General features: G+C 37.7%; 1 protein-coding gene across 1 annotated transcript; it reads right to left on the bottom strand.

Annotated features, from left to right (window-relative positions):
• Nucleotides 1-257: 257 nt before the first annotated feature.
• Nucleotides 258-19,912, bottom strand: LOC129282017 (transcription factor A, mitochondrial-like). Its single transcript, XM_064113336.1, has 7 exons — nucleotides 19,775-19,912; nucleotides 12,997-13,160; nucleotides 12,345-12,415; nucleotides 9,490-9,639; nucleotides 9,145-9,255; nucleotides 6,685-6,741; nucleotides 258-5,081 (listed from the first exon to the last, which is right to left on the bottom strand). Exons 1-7 carry the CDS (start codon nucleotides 19,837-19,839, stop codon nucleotides 4,986-4,988), a joined length of 714 nt encoding a protein of 237 aa, XP_063969406.1. The 5' UTR covers nucleotides 19,840-19,912; the 3' UTR covers nucleotides 258-4,985.
• Nucleotides 19,913-20,192: the final 280 nt, after the last annotated feature.

The raw sequence follows: 20,192 nt of genomic DNA, 5'->3' as shown, positions 1-20,192 counted from the left end.
CGGCCAAGGGAAAGATAGAAAGACAATGGAAGAGCAAGGGAAAAGGAGGGAGGGGGTAAAATGAGGACAAAGAGAAAAACTAATTGAGAGAAAATATAGAATGGTAGAAGGGTGATGAAGAGAGAGAAAAAAAAGTGAAGATGTGAATGAAGGAGGGAGTGGGGGGGGGGGGTATGAGGAAGTGAGAGATAGGAGAGAATTGGTAATACGTGTGTTGAAAGCAAATAATAAATCTATAGAAACCACAAAAACACTGATTTTCATTTTCATGATTCAGTTTTATTATAAAATATGCAGTACTTGCATGATGCATATATGATAGAGTTCAGGGGGCAGAAATGCCCTTCAAAAGCTATTTACATTTTTCCTCCTCTTCCTACAAAATAAAAATGCCCTTATGAAGAAATTAACCTTGGAGGTGGCCCTGGGGCTCCTGTTTCAAGAAATCATGAATTACATGACGTATGAATTTCCTCCCCAGAAGCAATTTGTTATAACCATAACAAAAACACAATTTTCAAATGTCCATCAACTAACCGCCCTTTCACACAGGAAAAAAAAATCGTAATTTGAATGATGATTCCAGTGAAAAATAAGGCTAATGACAAATTTTTTGCATGTGTGAAACCGAACTAGAACATGACTGGAATCACAAACGCTAACCACAATCATGAATTCAAATTCTACTCCGGAGGTGAATTCCAGTTAAGTTTCACTCAAATTACTGTACAAATTTTGCGTGTGAAAGGTCCAATGATCCTAAAGAAGAATTGCAGTCCTCATTACAATGATTCAAGATTCACGTGTGGAAAGGCCCTAAGTGGTTTGAGCAATACATCGCTTGCAATTGATAGATGACATACATATACATGATTAAAGCCCGCCTCACACTGTGCGATCCGATAAATTATTTTTTAATAAATCACATTTTGCATTAAATATGAGAGTTCCTAAAACAAAAATTATTTTATTTGAAGTTCGGCATAATGTTAGGAATATCATAATTTTCCTTTGCGGGAAGCCCTGTTGTCGGAGTAAAGTCCAAATCGGCTTCAAGTCGCAGCCGATGATAACGTCATTACGATTTGGAATTGGATTTGCTTTTATTCCTACATTTATGCTCGAACTACATTGAATTTCTATTTCAGTAGTCCTACAACTATTCTGACCTCGGATCACTAAGATTTCATTGGTTGGAGTGTTCATGTCAAATGTTATTGTGATTTCTTTGAAAACTGGATCGCAACGAATCGCATAGTGTGAGGTCTAAATACCTTCTGTTGCAACAAGAACATGTAGACAAGCAAGCAACTATAAATTTGCGATTAAGAGCAAGACTCATAATTGATTATCAGACCTACATACATATAAAATTAAGTTTCAATTGATTGCAATTATCCTGTAATACCTTCTCAAATATTACATCATGGTTATATGAAATAGGGACCCTGGGAGGCAAGTGTACAAAATATAAACAATACAATGGCATACCACAAATTGTGAAACAAACAACAATTTACATGTACTATGTAGTATACAAATACATGGACCCTTGCTTGAGTTGTGATTGATAATAGATTCAAATTAATGTCAACTCATGAGCCCCACCTTTAATACAAAGAATTGTGATTAATCCTGCAGAATACCCTTTCCCTACAAGAAACAAAGGTTAAATATTCCAAGTTTTTTATTCTTATAGACAATATCTATAATTTTTTTCTCTGTTAATGATGACAATTAAACACTTTGATAAAAAACACACTCTTAAATACATCAGGATCTGTTTCATAAAACCATGTTATCAATAACAAATGATGGGATTCCATGTCAAAGTTGCTACAAACCAATCAAAAGCCATGACTTCAGTACTGGATGGTCCTTTCCAGGGCCTTTGATTTATCCGATCAATCCCAAGTATATGGAAATCCATCCATGTCATAATTTTTTTCTTTAGGAAATTTGCACAATGTCCTTTGAAAACAAAGAGAAGCATACTGAATTGTCAATAAAACAGTGAATGTTTGAATATACATCATATTTAGATAATATTTTGAATATGTATTTTAGATGTTGACACTCCTGGCTTTCCATAGTTGTGGTTGATTGGATCAATCATAACTCTTTGTAAGACAGGCCCCAGGACCAAACACAAGCCCACAAATGAATACATAGTGTGTCATGAAGCCTCCCATTGATTATAGCTAAGAACTCAAGAATGATTCAGTTTTATGAAACAAGGTCCATGTATAATACTTCCTTTGATCGCAGCTGTGCAATCTCAAAATGACAGGAAGTCCCTTTCCACACATTTAATACTGTCAATTCCTACACACAGAATACAAACAAACTAGCACATAAGATCAAATTATCATTGAATGATATAATAGGAATATAGTTTAAATCATCTTCAATAGACTTCAATAGACATATTTTGATGGAAAATAATGAATGGCATATTTTTATCTTGACATTCAATACAAATACATGTACATACATGTAAAGGCATTCAATAAAAAAAATATGCAGGTTCATACATAATTTTGGCACCAATTGAAATACATTCACAAAACAATTACCTCCCTTCTTCTTCTGTTCTTTATTTTTTATTTTTTAAATGGGACTGTTCTACCACATGTACAGTCCCGGGGGGCCACTTACATTGACGAGTGGATACCATGCGCGACCAAAAAAACATGTAAAAAGGATGTCCTTTTCACGATAGGGCACGTTACGTACGTAACGTGATAAGGGTGTCAAAAACACAAAATGAATGAAAAAAGGGTGTCTATTTCGCTAGGAAAATTACGTGTTTAGGGTCGAATTTGCGGGAATGATAAAACCCCCAAAAAAAATGTTTTATAAAGGATGTCCATTTTGCCCCAACACTTCGTGTTTAGAGTCCGATTTGCGCGAGGTGTAGAAGGTGGGGTCGTACTAAACCAAATAAGGTAAAGCCGACGACCGAAGGACCCGTAACAATAAAACATTCCTGTACTTGTTTAGGGGTTGATTTCAGGGAATATTTGCCAAGAGTATCGTTTTGTTTCCAATACTTGTTAAGGGTAGGGTTTCACACGCCAATACTTGTTAAGGGGTGCATTTTCAGAATATGGAAATAACGTGTTTAGGGTGCTTTTCGAGACCCCATGGTCGCGCATGGTATCCACTCGTGAATGGAAGTGGCCCCCCCGGGTGTACAGTAGATATTTTAATGAGATTTAACTTTTACTAGGACTCAGATAATAAACACCTAAAAATATCTACTATATTTGGTAGGTGAGTAGAAAGTCATTATTCTTTACCTTTTAGGTAATTGAGGAAAACTAGACACTCCTCCCTTTAAAAAAGGTCATGTTTTTGTTCTCTCTGATGTGACTTAACAGAGCTCTTGTGAATAAACAAAAATTGGTGAGGTAGCATCAATATTCACAAAGGCCACTGCACATATTACGACTGGCCTACTATCCAATTTTGGGACAAATTACATTTTGCTTATTTTCTGAAAAAAATTTAATAGATAACATCCTGTTATCCATGGTTCAAAATAATTGTAAGAATACTAATAAAACAATTTGGGTTTATTCCAAGCCTTTATTTTGGAGTGAAGGCCAAATTTGTTTCAAATCGTAGCTTATGGTATGATTGCTATGACGAAATCACAATTAGATATTGAATTCAGTTTCATAGTCACAGATTTGAACATACATGATACATGTAGATATTTATATGATGATGGAACTTTGCACAGCAAGATGTTCCATGTTTCATTATCCGCATTAAAGAATCGGGACTCGGACCAATCGTAAGGTGTGCGGCGACCTTGACACATTGACATGAAGTATATATCTCTTGGACTGCACTGACATAGTAAGCATTCATGGATATTAAAGAGAAACCAAACAGAGGAATTGATGTCTTGATGCTGACAAGTATATCATAGATATTGAGTAAAAATTCAAATCAAATCTTTATCCACTTTATGACCCATCATGACAGGGTTGCTCAATAATCAAATGATTCCAGGATGTCATCAAACGTTAAAATTTATCTTAAAAGATATAGGGCACGTTTGTTCTTCTTGGTTTTAATTTTAGAGGTTGGGCGTGGGCAGATGAACGCTATCTTCAGCTCCCATTAGTTTTTGTTTTATATTTTTCAAAAATATCTCAATCTAATTATGATTTGTAACACTGTTGATATAGTTTAATTCAGTTATTCCATGACATCGAAGAGGCAATGAAATACCAATTCTGATATCTCATCTGGGGAGTATTTCATTAAACAAATAGTCAGTGATTTTCAATGACAACTGTTATAAGCTACTGAAATCATTGCATCTGATTGGCCCAGAACAGATTGGTAAGTGAAAATCACTGACTAAACTTTTTTCATGAAATCCCATATTTGCTCTGTTGTAAGATGTGTGATGTATCATGATAATTTCAAGCTTTCACAATTAGCCAGAAATGAGTAAAGTATGTCAGCTTTAAAGCTGTCTTTAAGGACTTTTTACACCGTGACGCAGAACGCTTTCAAGAACATAGAAAATGTATTGTCAAATGCACTTTATGACATGAGCAACCAAGAAATCTTTGTAGAAAATTGGTGAATCAAAACAGCGGTGATATCCTGGACTCTGGACAAACGATTTCATTTAAAAAAAATTGTCAGTTCTGAAACAAAGGACGAACTGCTCTTCTGGTTAACCAATTTTCGACGATGACCTCCCAGCTGTTCGTTGTCATTTGAAGGGCATTTTCAATACGTTTACTGTGTTCTGGAATTTGCTCAGCATAGCGGTGCAAAAACTTGCCAATCAATCATGTCGGAGAGTGTGCCATTCGAAGAGGCACACATACCAAAAGACAAACATCATTCGTTGGCAAAGGTATAAAAAGCACATGTCCATTCATCAGACAAACGCATGTAACTTTTCCTTGAAAAGCGAAATTTTTCTTCTTTGGAGTTGGAAAGAAACAGAAGGGCTAAGTTGCGATGCCATCTTCCTCCATTTTCCTCTTCCATTCATCCATCTCCTCTCTGTATGTCTCTGTCAGCAGGGAGGATTCTTCATTGTATTGCTATTGGATGATGGAGGGAACAAGAGATTGAACCAATAGATATTTACCTAATTTGGGGCCTATAATATGTCATTGCCATGGCAACACGATTTCCGACACACACAAAAATATGTGTCTCTCTCACCTTTACTTCGAACACAATGTGTGAGCCAAATTTCATGAGAATTGGTTGAATGTTGATGAAGTAATTAAAACTGAAAGTTTTTTCACCCAATTTTTGTCACATAATATGCCATATACAAAATAAAATACATAATATGCCACATACAAAATATGTTTTGCACATCTTTACATCAATAGCAATATGTGTATCAAATTTCATAAGAACAGATTAAACCTGAAGTAATTTAAACTGCAAGATTTTTACCTCATTTTGGCCAAAATATACTATTACCATGGCAACATAGTTTCCGACACATGCGTAAAGTGTGTCTTGCACATCTTCACCCAAACACCAATATGTGTTCCAAGTTTCATGAAAATCAGTTAAAAACTGAGGAAGAAGTTCGATGAGCAAGATTTGCAACGGACCGACCGACCGTACGTGGCTTCCTACATGTACGTACCCCCTTCAAACTTCGTTTGGCGGGGGTATAATAAAACTGATGAGAGGGAGACATTCTGTACACAAGTCCATGGCAAGGACCTTAGGCTGCATATTGGGTTCCATGACACTGCTCCAGGGAAAACTGCTCCTCAGTAAGTTTCACACAGTAAAGAAATAATTACACCCCTGGATTTAACACTAAACCCTACCCTAAACCTAACAAAAAACCTATTGCAACCCTAACCCTTCAACTTAGATGCCACTGCATATTAATACCACTCTCTTTGAGTAAAGGGTTTGCACAGCAGGGGGGGGGGGGTGGTGTGGTGATTATTTCATGGTATAACATATACACTGGACCAAAACATTTATATCATCAATTATATGACACCTAGATAGATCCTTGTGATTTGATTGGTTGTTTGATATCGTTCATTCAGCCCATGTTGTAATGACGTCATCAACCCTGCAATTTTGGATCCATTCATCGTGCAATTTTTTATCCATACGATTTTGTCTATTGCACTTGCGCACCGAGACTGCAGCTCTTGCACCAGCAGTGCGCACGTTGTAATGACGTAACAATCAACAGACCGAACTCGCACTGCATGAGCATGTTTTGCATCGAAATTCATGAATTTCATATGAAAAAAATATATATATTTAGGTGCCATATAAACCAAATAATGAATGTTTTTTCATTCGCGGAATGGACAGAATACTTCATTCGGTGAAAGATGAAATATTGATCCATTCAACTCGGCTACGCCTTGTTAAATGGATCATTTCAGCTTTCACCTCATGAAGTATTCTGTCCATTGCACTCATAAACATTCATTATTTGTATATCATTTCACTCTCATCAGGGAAAAATTACACATACATGGGGGCTCGGGGAAATTTCGCCCCCAATAATGCTCAAAAGAGCACGGGAAAATCCCCTTTCACTGCAATGTTAAAGCTTATCCAATGTTGTAAATAGGTCTATAAGCAGTTAATTGTGAAAAGTAGCCCCCGAACATTACTCATGACCATCATCCCAAGTTTGCAACTCACCTGTTTCTCCTCTTCTGGTAATGACCGCCATATTGACGCTGCTTCTCTGAATTGAGCCTGAAAGCAAACAACATGAAAAAATGATACCTGGGCCCTGTCTTACAAAGAGTTACGATTGATCCAATCAATCACAACTCTATGGAAATCCATCAGTGTCATAATTTTTTTTCTACAGGAAATTTGCACAATGTCCTTTGTACACAAAGAGAAACACAGTGAAATTTTCAAGAAAACAATGAATGCATGAATATACATCAAAGCTAGAAAATATTTTGAACAAACATGCATAATAAATGTTGACGTTGCTGGCCGTCCATAGTTGCGATTGATCACATCAATCGCAACTCTTTGTAAGACGGGGCCCTGCCCTGATTTCTAGATAGATGGTGTTATAAACCTCTTTTTAAGAATGTCGAATAATCCGTTCCTCTGATTGGTCAAAACTGAGGTCATGTAAACGTCCATGCCTTCAAAACAACAAACTAAGGTGGTAACCAAGGGCAACGGGCATAGTTAACAAGATTTCTGCCCGTTGCCCCCTGACCCGCCCCTTAACGACGGGCATAGCAAAATTTGGCTGAGATCCCCATTTGATTGCATGCAAAATGTTGCTTTCTGCGGTGATTGCGGATACCATAAGTATCCGCGCGATTTGATCGAAAGTTTTAGACAATTCGCGCATTTACGCGCTTATTGCGCAAGTGCGCGCAACGGATATGACATATCGATGGAACGATGCCGATCTTTGACTTTTGCTTGTTAATTCCTGTTAAAATATATGGCATTAATTGCAAAGAAAACTAACTTATTAAGGACATAACGGATGTATCAATCATCAAGTCTTGTCGCAGACCGCTCAAATGCATGCTCGCAGTCGCAAAAGGTGAGTCGGGTGAAAAGATTAGACGGTCATTGCACTTTCTAAGGTTAACATAACGTTACTCGTTACTTAGCCTTAGGTATGACAAACTACAACGTTATGACGGATAGATCTAATGTTAATTGTTGTTAGTTAGCTTAGAAGTTATTAGATCTAGATCTAACGTTAGGACGTACCTTATGGGCACTAGTATTCAACCCTGCATTATTCAAAGATTTGGATAAATTCCCCCAAATATTTAGAAATAGGGAATTTATCTTAATTTCATACTTTGTTATTTCCAGGGTAATCTGTTGTCGGTATTTTCTCTATCAATCTGTCGACTGTATGCGCGGAGGATCGAATTATACGGCGATGACCTGTTTGCACTGAATTGCACTAGTATTCAACCTAGTGATGATTAATAGATAGCGAATCTCAAAATGGTTTAGATTGCTAAACTAGATCTAGATCTATGTAAGTCTCTGGCTTTGACTAATTCCCTGTTTGGTCTCATCTCAAATGGTCTAGTCCATAGTCGGATGGGACAAGGGCAGATTGAGCGACAGGGCGATCTTTCATTGCTAGGTTGAATACTAGTGCCAAAAACCATCGCCATATAATTTGATCGCCCGCGCACACAGTCGACGGGTTGAAGAAAAAAATAACACAAAAAGAATAACCAGCATTTGCTCTTGGAAATAAGACAGGTCTGAAATTAAGGTAAATTCCATATTTCTATATATTTGAGAAAACTCTCCAAACGGGTTGAATACTAGTGCCCTTACGGTAGGTTTAGTAGACTAGATCTAACGTTAGAGTACACTCTAATGGGGATTTATTTCTGAACGTTGATACACCAACCTGGTGGACTGTACTTTAACGGATGATGATGTTAGATCTAGCCTAGACCCTATTCAGAATCAGACCCTAATTAGTAATTTGGTTCCTAAAAATATCTAGATCTAGGCCTAGTAGGGCCTATCGGTATGAACTGCTCGGGAACTGCTTTGATATTCGACTTTGAGACCTAACTTCAGGGTCAGGGCTAAGTAAGGGCCTAGACCTAAGTCCTAACGTTAGCTTGGGGCAAAGGCCAGGGCTTTTAGATCTAGACCTAGACTAGGCCCTAACGTTAGATCTAATGTTTAATAATTCGGTTCATAAAATATATATGGACTGCTGTTATATTCGAGACATGGTTGTTTCAATTTGGCTCGTGGGTACCGGATCGGCCAGACCATGCCCTCGGGCATAGTCGCGTTGCGGTCCCCTTGAGCCTCTAGAAACAACCATGCCTCTCAAAGCAGTCCCTATATCTATATTATATCCCTCTATGAGTATTCTAGATAAATGATTGGTCAATTTGTGATCATTTGATAAAGCATAATTTCAATAGGAAAAACAAATCTCTGCAAATACATGTAGCTCTAAATAGTTTTCGATATACTTTCATGGGGAGAATGGCATGCTTCACTTGATATGTTCTCTCAAGGGCAATGTACATGTAAATGCTTATTATTATTATTTGCTGAGAAAAATATATAAACCTTGAAAATTTGTAATATCATAATTTATCATAGTTCAAGCCATAAACTCACCCTAACTTCCTCTCTCGTTCTTCCACCGACCATCTGTTGGCTGAAATGTGCTCTGATAAACAAAGAATATCCTGTAGGAGGCTTTTTAGGCTTGTTCAATTTCTTCATTTCCTAAAGGCAAAAAGCAATAATGAGTGATAACCACTAGCACTTGGCGAATTTTCTCCATTCAAAACTATATGGACATGATGTGCATAAAGATACACTGGTTTTTGTTTTATATCAATTATCAGATATAAGGTTTCAACAGCCTAGTTATGAAAACTTATATTTGAAAAAATTAGACTAAATCGAATGGCAATTTACACTCAATTGCAGACATTCATGAAATCTAGGAGTTCTTACCGTTTTATGTCGACGTTTTGCTCTCATTTCTCGCTTCTTTCTGCCCATCTCAGTCACAGTCTCAAGCTGTTCGTCTGTTAGTCTAGATCTATATTCCTCCATCTCTTCCATGTATTTTTCTCTTCTTGACTCAAATTCTAACCTATAAACCTGACAGATAAAACAGAATATGAGGGTCAGAATGATGCATATAGCACACCAAGGACCACTAACGTATTAACCGAGGCAGGGGGGGGGGGTGGGGGGTGGGGGCAGAGTGCCCCCCTCCCCATCAAGGTTTTTCGGGTACACCACTTCCCAAGACCCTGCAAAGGAAATGTCACTTATTCATATATAAAAACAATTAATGATTAAAATCAAAATTATGTTGATTTGTTGATGTACATATATATTGCCAATTTAGTACTCTCAGAATCTCAGTTAATTCTAAGTTACTTCTTCATTGTCTAGATACGTTTCATTTCATTGATATTGCTTTTCATATGCAAATTTGTACACTATCACTACCAATGGAACAGCTCTCACTATAAAAAATGTTCCTCAATCTCCAGTTTATTATTACACTTCTTAATTCTTCTTTTAATCTATTTTAGTTTTAAAAACTACATTTATGATTGAGAATGAAATATGAAAATACAAAATCCAACTGGTTGCTGATATAATGAGATCCAATTATTGAACTGAATTGAATTTATTTCCACATAAATATACAGAGCAACAAACATTTCAAGAAAATTTATACAAATAACTTTACCAAAAATAAAATGGAAATGTGGTAGGATCATAAAAAGTTTAGAAAAAAAAATTGTACACAAGATTCCAATTAACAGAAACATAAGAACTACATGATACATTCAAAGAATTTCTTATGTTGGTTAGAAATTTTAAAAGAACAGGGAAAAGAAAAAGGGGAAATGAAACAAGCACAAAGAGGATGTACATACTTATCAATAAATACCCTTTAAACTTACATTAAAGAGAGTTTACAGAGTTCATCTTTTTTCCCTTCATATTACCTGGGGCCCATAACACAAAGGTTAGATAATGACCGCTAATTTGACAGAACAATGCTGATTGGTTCCTAGTCAGTCTACAGAGCGATATGCACATGCAACGATGATCTTGATAGGCCATTTCATTTAATAGCGATTAACCACTAACCTTTGTGTTACAGGCCCCAGGTATGTTATTCCAGAGAAGGAGACATTTTCATGTTGAGACCAAGTGGACATTATACACCAGGTGGCAAACACCAGTAAAGCCATGCAGGACAATGTTATACAGTGCGTCCCAGAATAAAGGAAACCAGGATTTCTTCAAAAACGAAAATTAATCATGATATTCCATTTACATCATAATACAATTCAATTATTTATCTATATTTTTATACCTAACATGAGATGAATACTTCACGCATTAATGAGAAAGACAAGTTTGAAATTTTAATGTCAAAATCAGGTTGCGCAGAAAAGTTAGACAAGATTGTTTCGTGGTACGACCACCGTGCTTATTCAACGATATTCTTTGTTAAGTTTCTCTCACTGATCCCATGCACGAATGATTTCCTAAGACAGTCAGACGGCAGGTCCCAAGAAAGTGGCTTCTTTCATCCAAGTGATATTCATGACTTGAGATGTTTTGCATATTTAATGAGCTTGATGCGGACCAAAACACCTCTTTTCATTCAGTCATTGCTGCTCTAATTGTACATCGAATTTCATAAATTTGGTATCATTGTAAAGAAGAAGAATCATTTATTCAGGTCATGTGTTTGAATTTTTTCAAAGATTTTGTAATATAGGTTAAAATTTTGATCTAAAATATGCTACAAAATAATTATTTTCACCTGACAAAAGCTGCTATTTTCACACTTTATTTTTGTTTGAGCCCAAATGATTTTTAAATCATGATAAAGCTGAATATGTATGCTTTAAAATGATATAGGTTTCAAAATAAGAATTGGTTAAATCGGGTCAAGATCACACTTTTCATTTGCTAAGTACATAAAGCAGCTTGAAAAACAAGAATACTGCACTCTGATTGGTCAAAGAGACCACACACTGGCAAATTCCAACGGTTCCAGCACCTGGGTTCATGGGAAGGTCACACTTCCCATGTGGTAATCTCCTCAAATACCCCGCGACTGTTGTTCTGTGAACCTTATCCAGCCAATCAGAACTCTGGATTTCATGCAAGTACAAAATTTCAGAAATCTCGTCTTGTACCTTGGTGGGAAAAGTGTGATCTTGACCCGATTAAAAGGTGCCTCATATCAAGAGTGGCATTGTGAGAAAGGACAGAAGTTCAGCTTTATGGTGATATAAATTATCATCGAGGCTCAAAATAAAAAGTTTTGCACAATTTGCAAAAGAAAACAGAGGAAGAAAATTCAGTTTTGAGGCACATTTTCAGGCCAGAAATTTACTTATTTAACAAAATATTGTATACAAAATAAATGACCAATATGAAAGAGTAACATTTACTCTATCTGATGGTGCAATAATATTTCATTTAACTCGAGATTAAAACAGGTAAATTCTTAGAGAAAGAAAATCTCACGAATCACAAGATTTTGCAAGGATTCAGCCACGAGATGATTTGGATGAATCTGGCCTTTTTGCTCATTAGCATAGCGACCTGCGGTCTGACTGAAGATGTTGGTCTCATATTAAAGATTCCACTCTTACCATAAATAATGAAATTATAGTAAAAACATATTTAATAATTGTGAAATCTCTCTCTGAAAACGGGATTCCCTTTTGTGTTACGCACTGTATATGTTGTATCATTATTTATCATGACCTTTGACATTTGACCTAATTACCCCCTAAACTGAATACTGCCTTGCAAATTACCTCTTTCTCATCATCTGATAAATCCTTCCACATTGCAGCTATTTTCTTTGACAGGTCAGTAACACTGAGATCTGCAAGAAAATGAAAATGACTTTTCGGTTTTAATAAAGATCTTCAAATCTGCTTCAAGAGTGTATTGTTATTGTGTATACTAATACTGCACCATCGTATCTCATTCTACTGTGTGTACTTTCTACATTCATTTCTAACATTACACTAAGGCATGCGTATGTATTCATATGAAAAACCTCCTTCCCTCCATCCATTAATTGGTTGGGGGGAGGGGTTGGAACTTAGAGAGTAGAAAACCTTTGGACCTTACATGTAACTTTCAATAGTCACATTGTGCCCCCCCCCCCTCCCCTCTCTGCCCCATTTTCAATTTCTGGTCTATCTACTATCAGTTAAGTTAAAATTTTCATAGTCAGAAAGAGTTCATGTACATGTAATAGTATATTTGAAGGCCTTTCAATTTCTAAGACAAATAAAATAATGATATGCAACATCTACATATTGCTAATGTTTCTACGTGTTGTATACCATGTCTTTAGCACGGCCACCCTGACCGGGTGCTCGAGCAATCACAGAATTTCTTCCTACTGGGTACCCATTTACTAAACCTGGATGCAAAGTGGCAAATTGTCATTCTTACTTGGTTCCATTGCCGTAAGTTTGGGTCTTTGCTCAGTAGAAAACAGGAAAAAGGTGGTAAGAGGTCTCTTCGGCTTGGCCGGGAGGTCATTAGAAAACTGCTTGGTATCGTGTTTCCATGGCAACCACTGATGCTCACTTCCGAGAAAACCAGGTCTAATGGCACTGAAGAAAAGAAAATAGGTTGTGTGGTCTAGTACTTTTAGTTAGAGCATTGGACTTGTGATCGTAAGGTCATGTGTTCGAATCCCTGATCTGTAATCTTGTTGCAGCAAATGTAAACAAAGAAAATTGGTCTCCCAAACTGGGGACTGTCTCCAAATTGAATAGCGGGCCTTCCCAAATTCTTTACATTTTCTCTGATTATAATCTACCCAAAGTCTACAATGGGAGACAGTCAAGTCTCCATATTATTATTAGCCGTGTGCGTACTTAGTCTTAGAATCAAAACAAAAGAAGCCCCTGAATGAGCTGAACTTTTTCTTTTCATCCTGCATCCATGACTAAAGTTAGGCCTAGATTTATTCCTGAATATGAGTTGAAAATTGAATCACACTTTACTTAGGCTGAAATTATGCCACTCCCCCCCCTCAGAAAAAAAAAATAGCCAGTTTTAATTATGCTGACACTTTTCAGTGTGGCCATGGTGGCTGCTTCAGACATCGACACCCTACCTAGCTTTGGCTTAATCATGTTTATGAGGACATATCAAGGATCACTCACACAAGCATGAGAGGTTAGTTGTACTAACCTCGCACAACGCATGTCATTTCATAATGAATTTTGACGTTTTCATTCATCACACGAATGTGAGAGAATGACACACGCCAAAATCTTCACAATATACTAAATTTATTCATCTAAATCTGTTCATTGAATTAATTTTTAAAATATGCTCCAAAATATTCATAAAAAGGGATTTTAAACGCTTACCTTCAAATCTCAGCCAAGATACTCCGTCCGATCCTTAATACTGCGGTGGAAATTACGCAAACAACAATCGAAATGCGAATTTTTCTTATCGAACAGTCTAGATTCAAGTCGCCGGCGCATAATAGGAAATTGTACCAAAAAAATCAACAGGCATCTCACGTATAATCGCTGATGGCGCTACAACATAAAATAATGCTGAACAGCGAAAAAAATTTGGAGCGCCTAGAACGCAACCAGCAGTACAGCTGATCTGACGTAAACGACGTAAACAAGCAAGTTTATTAAATAATATCGCGCGCCCTCTCTGTGCGTATAGAGAAAACCAGCGAATTGGCCGCATGCCTGCTTCGACATCAAGTAAAATCATCGATATTAAGTACCAGAAAGACAGAGAGGAATTGAAATTGGCTTCATATCGTTTGGTAAGTTTCATATCCAAAGCTTACTTCATGTAAAATGTAGATAAATTTCTAATTTTTACATAAGAATAAAAAACTTATTGCAAGTGCCGTGCCAGCGGTTATCCTGTGCACGGCGGCGGTAATGTACCCATGGATGATCTGTAGTGTAACGTTGGCGAAGAAAAGAGAAACAAGAGTCAAGATGGCGACATAAACAACGCGCAAGTTTCCCCCATCTTTTTTTCTTTCCATAATATTTTTCTCGTTTTTTAATGAATTCTTGTATGGTTGGAACTACCCCTTATCGACCACCTAATCTTCTAAGCATCGTATCTGCGAAAATATTCATCAATTTTACCCAGTTTTCGTCTCATTTGTGCAGAAAATTGAGCAGATCAGATTCCTATGTTTCGCTCGGCGACTCCGATTCAATCCGCGTATATATCGACGAACAACGAATGCGACGATTTTACATTTGCTCATTTGCACCCGTCTTTTGAAACCGACCACCCACGATACACTAAGTTTACAACTGATTCTTGTCGCGGTGGCGAAATATTTTTACTCTTTCAAATCAGTTCTATGACGTCAACATGCTAAATGGTCGCCTCACTACTTCCACTGCGAGCTCCAGCGCATGATTCGACAATTGACGACGGATATTTGTTCTAAAGCCATTTCCTATCGGATTTCTTGTTTTTTCAGCGGGGTTTGGGTTTGGTCAATACAATTTTGATTAATTCTACTAAATTTTTACTTTTTGTTGCTTCTTTTTTTCTCGTAAAATCGATTCTTACCGTTTCTATGGACACTGCGCCTACTCTCCCGCACGCGCACGTATCGTTTGTAGGCCTAATACGCAATAATTTTCACACGCACAAGGTAGTCGGTTTCAAAAGAGGTGGTCGATATCGACGATATGCTTAGTATACTAACCTCGCATGTTGTGTGAGTGGTCGATATGTGGTAACTTAGTCTCACCATAGGCCTAGTCCATACTTACCCGGTAGTCGGTACCGTACTGCACTCTAGGCGACACCCCAATACTTACCCGTGCTAATAAACTGGGACTCCACTCACGCGCGTTTGGGCCTCCCTAGCTTAGAACTAAGCACTAATATCACCTTAAAAACTAAATCTACAAGGTATGTATAATCTATTTACAAATTTAATAATGTTTAATCGGTACTCACCGGTTCTTTTGTTGCATTTTCAGACCATTTCTCACAATTCTTCGTCAATATTTGCGGCAAATTTTGTCGCCATAGACAGCTTAGCGTCCATCTTTATTGATAAATGGAGCGCCCTTTACGATAGTTGTTAATGCCGCGGAGAAATCGTTAGGCATTTTGGCCTGTGTTCAAGGCGTTCTTTCTGTTTTATTTTTTATATTGAAGATTGTGCATTTGTTGAATATAGCGCCGTCTACGTCAGGTATGAGATCGAGTGTATATAAATACACTCTTCCAAAATAATTATGATTCCGACCTGGCGCTGTTTAACTTCAATCTCTTTCACCTAAATTAGCGATGAATGCTAGCATTATAAAATATATATTATTAACGTCTGACGAAAAGAATAACCAACCGATCAGCTGACGAGAACGCGAATCACGTGATCTTCATATCAGCTTCGATCGCGAGTCAGAAGAGAAGAGCAGCTGCCCAGAAAATCAGGAAAAAGCCGTGAAAATGTAAGTTCCCCTTCATTTCTTTCATTTTTTGTTGTTGCTAACGATGCATTTACACTATAAAATTATAATTTAAATAAGAGAAAGGAATTATAGCTTGTACTTGTGATATAATGTTTAAATATCCTGTTCTCAGAGATTTCTAACCAAAAATACTACTGATGTCGCCTATGAGGTCCATACATGTAATGTTGGACCTCATTGGTACTACTACTACCGTGAGTACTACTAGGAGTGCCGTACTGTCACTACTCCACTAGTAGTCGATTTGACAGTCCCATAGGCTCAGTACACCAACCTAGAAATGTTCTTTCCGATGAATTTTTTTTCTTGATTCATGTTCTTATGGGGTCCTAGAACAAATTCAGCTTGGTTGCCCAAACGGCAACTTTGGGCAATTTTGCTAATTTGCATAAATCCAAAATGGCCGCCAGATACCAACTTAAAAACTTAACTTTGGAGCCCCTTGCACGAAAATGATGAGGAATACCTCTTTTTAGGGGTTTTGTGGTATGAAGAATTCATATCTATTATCAATTTTGCTATATAAGGTCATCTTCAGGTCAAATTCAAGATGGCCGCCGCCAGACGCACTCTTGAACAATTAAATGTGAACCCGTTGCCCCAGAATGATGAGTAATACTTCTTTTTAGGGGTTTTGTGGTGTGAAGAATCCATTTCTATTATCAATTTTGCTATATAAGGTCATCTTCAGGTCAAATCCAAGATGGCCGTCAGATCGACGCCATTTTAGGAAATTAATTTTAGAACCCTTTGCCCCAGAATGATGAGCAATACCTCTTTTTAGAGGTTTTGGGGTGTGTAGAATCCATTTATGTTATAACTTTTACAATATAGGATCATCTTCAGGTCTTATTCAAGATGGCTACCAGGTGTCATCTGGAAAGCTTGAGCTTATGACCACTCTTCCCAGACTAATATATAGCAGCTCACTATAAGATGTTTCAGTGGTGTGTAGTATTCCTCTCGAATAAGTTCGATCAAGTTCGAGAAGTTTACTCGATTTCCACTCGACCTCAAGGTATTCAGGGATATCTTCTTCCTCGTTGTCTTTACCATCCTGATCTAAACAATGCTCAAAGACCTCTCCCTTGATATTCTCCATCTCGACACTTCCATTATTTCCCCATGGTGGCACTTCCTTAGATCTCATCTCACTTTCCCAAGGACATTTGAGTCACTATACAGATGGAAGAAAGAAGAGTGCTCTTTTCGACGTGTACAATGACATTTCTGTCAAGGATTATGAGAGAATACTAAGAGCTGGTGAAGTTATCTTAGACCATAAGTTCTCCATCGCCAGTAACCTGCCTACGAGAGATATCATGAGGAGCAAGAACAACAAACGGAGCCTGGCAAGCAAGTATGCCTACAATCAGTCTAGGGTAGCATACAACAACGGAGATACTTGCTGATGGTGTGTTTGCTCATGATGAGGTAGATATCACCTTGATCTCCTATGTCTTGCAGCAAGCTGTGGTCAGAAGGTGCTTTGTGTGCTTACAGCGATGACACAGACATTTTTGTCCTGCTTGACTATTGGGTTAATCAGGCGGAGCTATAGTGCAAGGTACAAATCGAACGGTGAGATGGTACAGTACTGGATAACAATACAATCTGTGTTGACCTGGGACCAAAATGTTTGCAATTGCTTGGTGTTCATGCCCTCAGTGGATGCGACAAGAAATCATCCATACAGCAAAGGCAAGATAAGTGCACTCAACACACTATACTTGCCAGTGATTGTCAAGGTTTGGCTAAGATACTTGGAAAGGTAGGGACCACTCTCACAGATCTGATGGAAGCAGCAAAATCCTTCTGTCGTGCTATGTATGGCCATCAACCAGACGTGTCTATGGAGTCAGCTCGCTTCTCTCTCTTCATCAAGAAGAAAAAGAATCCTAAAGTAATGGCCCTACCTCCAACATCTAATAACCTGTTGCTGCATGCGCTTCGAGCTCTTTTGATAGCTGTAGATCAGTACCAGCCCCTTGATGAGCCCGGGGATATAGCTCAATTTGGATGGGAGATCCAAGATGAAATCCCTATTGCTGTCATTGCTCTAGGTGTCCCTACTCCACCTGAACTGATTGATGTAATTCGCTGTCAATGTACATGATGTAGGTCAGAGGGTAAGAGATGCAGCACTGAGATATGTGGATGCCACAAACAGCATTTGTCATGTACGACATTCTACAGTTCAGGTAAAGTGGAATTCTGCAATCCATCCACTATCGTTCACAATCATGACAATGTCAAAACTGGAAATGACGAAAGTGTCGTGATGGAGGATGTCGAGGAGGAGATTTTGAGCCTTGTTTAGATCGGGATAGTTCAGACCGTGAGGAAGCTTAGATGATATCCCTGAATACCTTAGGGGCGAGTTGAATTAAGAATGATCAAGTTAGCTTCCCGAACTTGTTCAAATTAGAAATATGTTTTGTTTTTTGCTCAAAGGCTGTACAAAATTAATATGTAATTTCGTGACAGATGTTCAACAAATTTTGAGCGACAAAAAGTCATGAGGAAGTGTTTACCGCTGTTTGAACCCTTCCAAATAGGTCCTATCAGTCTCCGAAAAGTGATTTCAGTAATATTTTTTAGCTTAGGTCTGTCAGCCATCTTACTTTACGTTATAGGCCATTTACCCTGCAGCAGACCATCTTTTGAAAAAGAGAAAAACTTACAGAAACACCACCTAAACCCCTTATTATAAGTTGTTATATAGTACTCTGGGATTAGTGATTCAAAAGCTCAAGTTTCCAAAATGACATCTCGTGGCCATCTTGAATTAAACCTGAAGATGATCCTATAATAAAAAAATAATAAAATTAATGGATTCTACACACACCAAAACCCCTTAAAAGAGGTATTGATCATCATTCTGGAGCGAAGGGTTCAAAAGTTAATTTCTCAAAATGGCGTCGACCTGGCGGCCATCTTGGATTTAACCTGAAGATGACTTTATATTGCAAAATAGATAACATAAATGGATTATACACACCCCAAAACGCCTAAAAAGAGGTATTATTACTCATCATTCTGGTGCAAGGGGTTCAAATCTAATTTTTCAAGATGGCGTCTGGCGGCCATCTTGGAGTTAGCCTGAAGATCACCTTATGTAGCAAAATTGATATTAAAAATGGATTCTACGCACACCAAAACCCATAAAAAGAGGTATTCCTCATCATTCTGCTGCAAGGGATTCAAAAATTCAGTTTTTAAGTTGGTATCTGGCGGCCGTTTTGGATTTATGCAAATTAGCAAAGTTGCCCAAAGATGCCGTTTGGGCAACCAAGCTGAATTTGTTCTAGGACCCCATAGGAACACGAATCAAGAAAAAAACTTCATCGGAAAGAACATTTCTAGGTTCGAAAAATGTCTAATCGACTATAGGCATACTTGTTTAAAAAAATGAAATCAATATTGTAGACATGTCGGAAATGAAGTTGTAACTCTCTAGGCGTCTAGCTAGTCTAGGAGCCTCCTGGCTAGTTCGGTGTACTAACCTCGTACTACGTCTACTAGTACTAACTTACTAGTGTGAGTGAGGTCTAACACTAATCTCAGACTCGAGTTTATTTTTTGTCGAAGTGCGCAGATATGATAGAAACATGACACAGTTTTTCATACGTGGGACTGTTTAAAAAAAGACTATTCTAAGTTTTATTCATTCAAGCCCACAACCCTACGGCCCATCAAAAAAAAAAACCGAAACAAATGATGAATTTTACCTGATGCTGAGGATCCTACATTTCTGATGGAAAATACGGGAAAATGCACCTAAAGTTGCTGCCATTTTTAGTTTAAAACGAGTTCCCGCCAAAGAAAATTAGCAGACAAGTTTTTTTGACCTGGTACCGTAGCCTTGTAAGCAGGTGTTTCATGATGTAATAGGAAAAAAAAATATTGTGCCCAAGCCATGCCAAGGCTGATCATAGCACATGAAATAAATGCAGTAGCGACACCAGGGCCGGGGTAATTGAACTGATTTATAAAAAATTTATCAAAAATAATCTGCTACATGACATTTGACTATTATGCTGATTTGACTAAAACATATATACCTCCTGCATGAAGTTGCCCCACCCCCCCCCCAAAAAAAAAGAGAGCAAGTAGGAAGTGAGGCAGAGTGAGGCTCAATGCGCAGCT

The sequence above is a fragment of the Lytechinus pictus genome, chromosome 18 (assembly GCF_037042905.1).
Source record: "Lytechinus pictus isolate F3 Inbred chromosome 18, Lp3.0, whole genome shotgun sequence".
NCBI lineage: Eukaryota > Metazoa > Echinodermata > Echinoidea > Temnopleuroida > Toxopneustidae > Lytechinus > Lytechinus pictus.
Note: the sequence above shows the minus strand (reverse complement) of the source record. Positions and strands in the feature narration are given on the sequence as shown.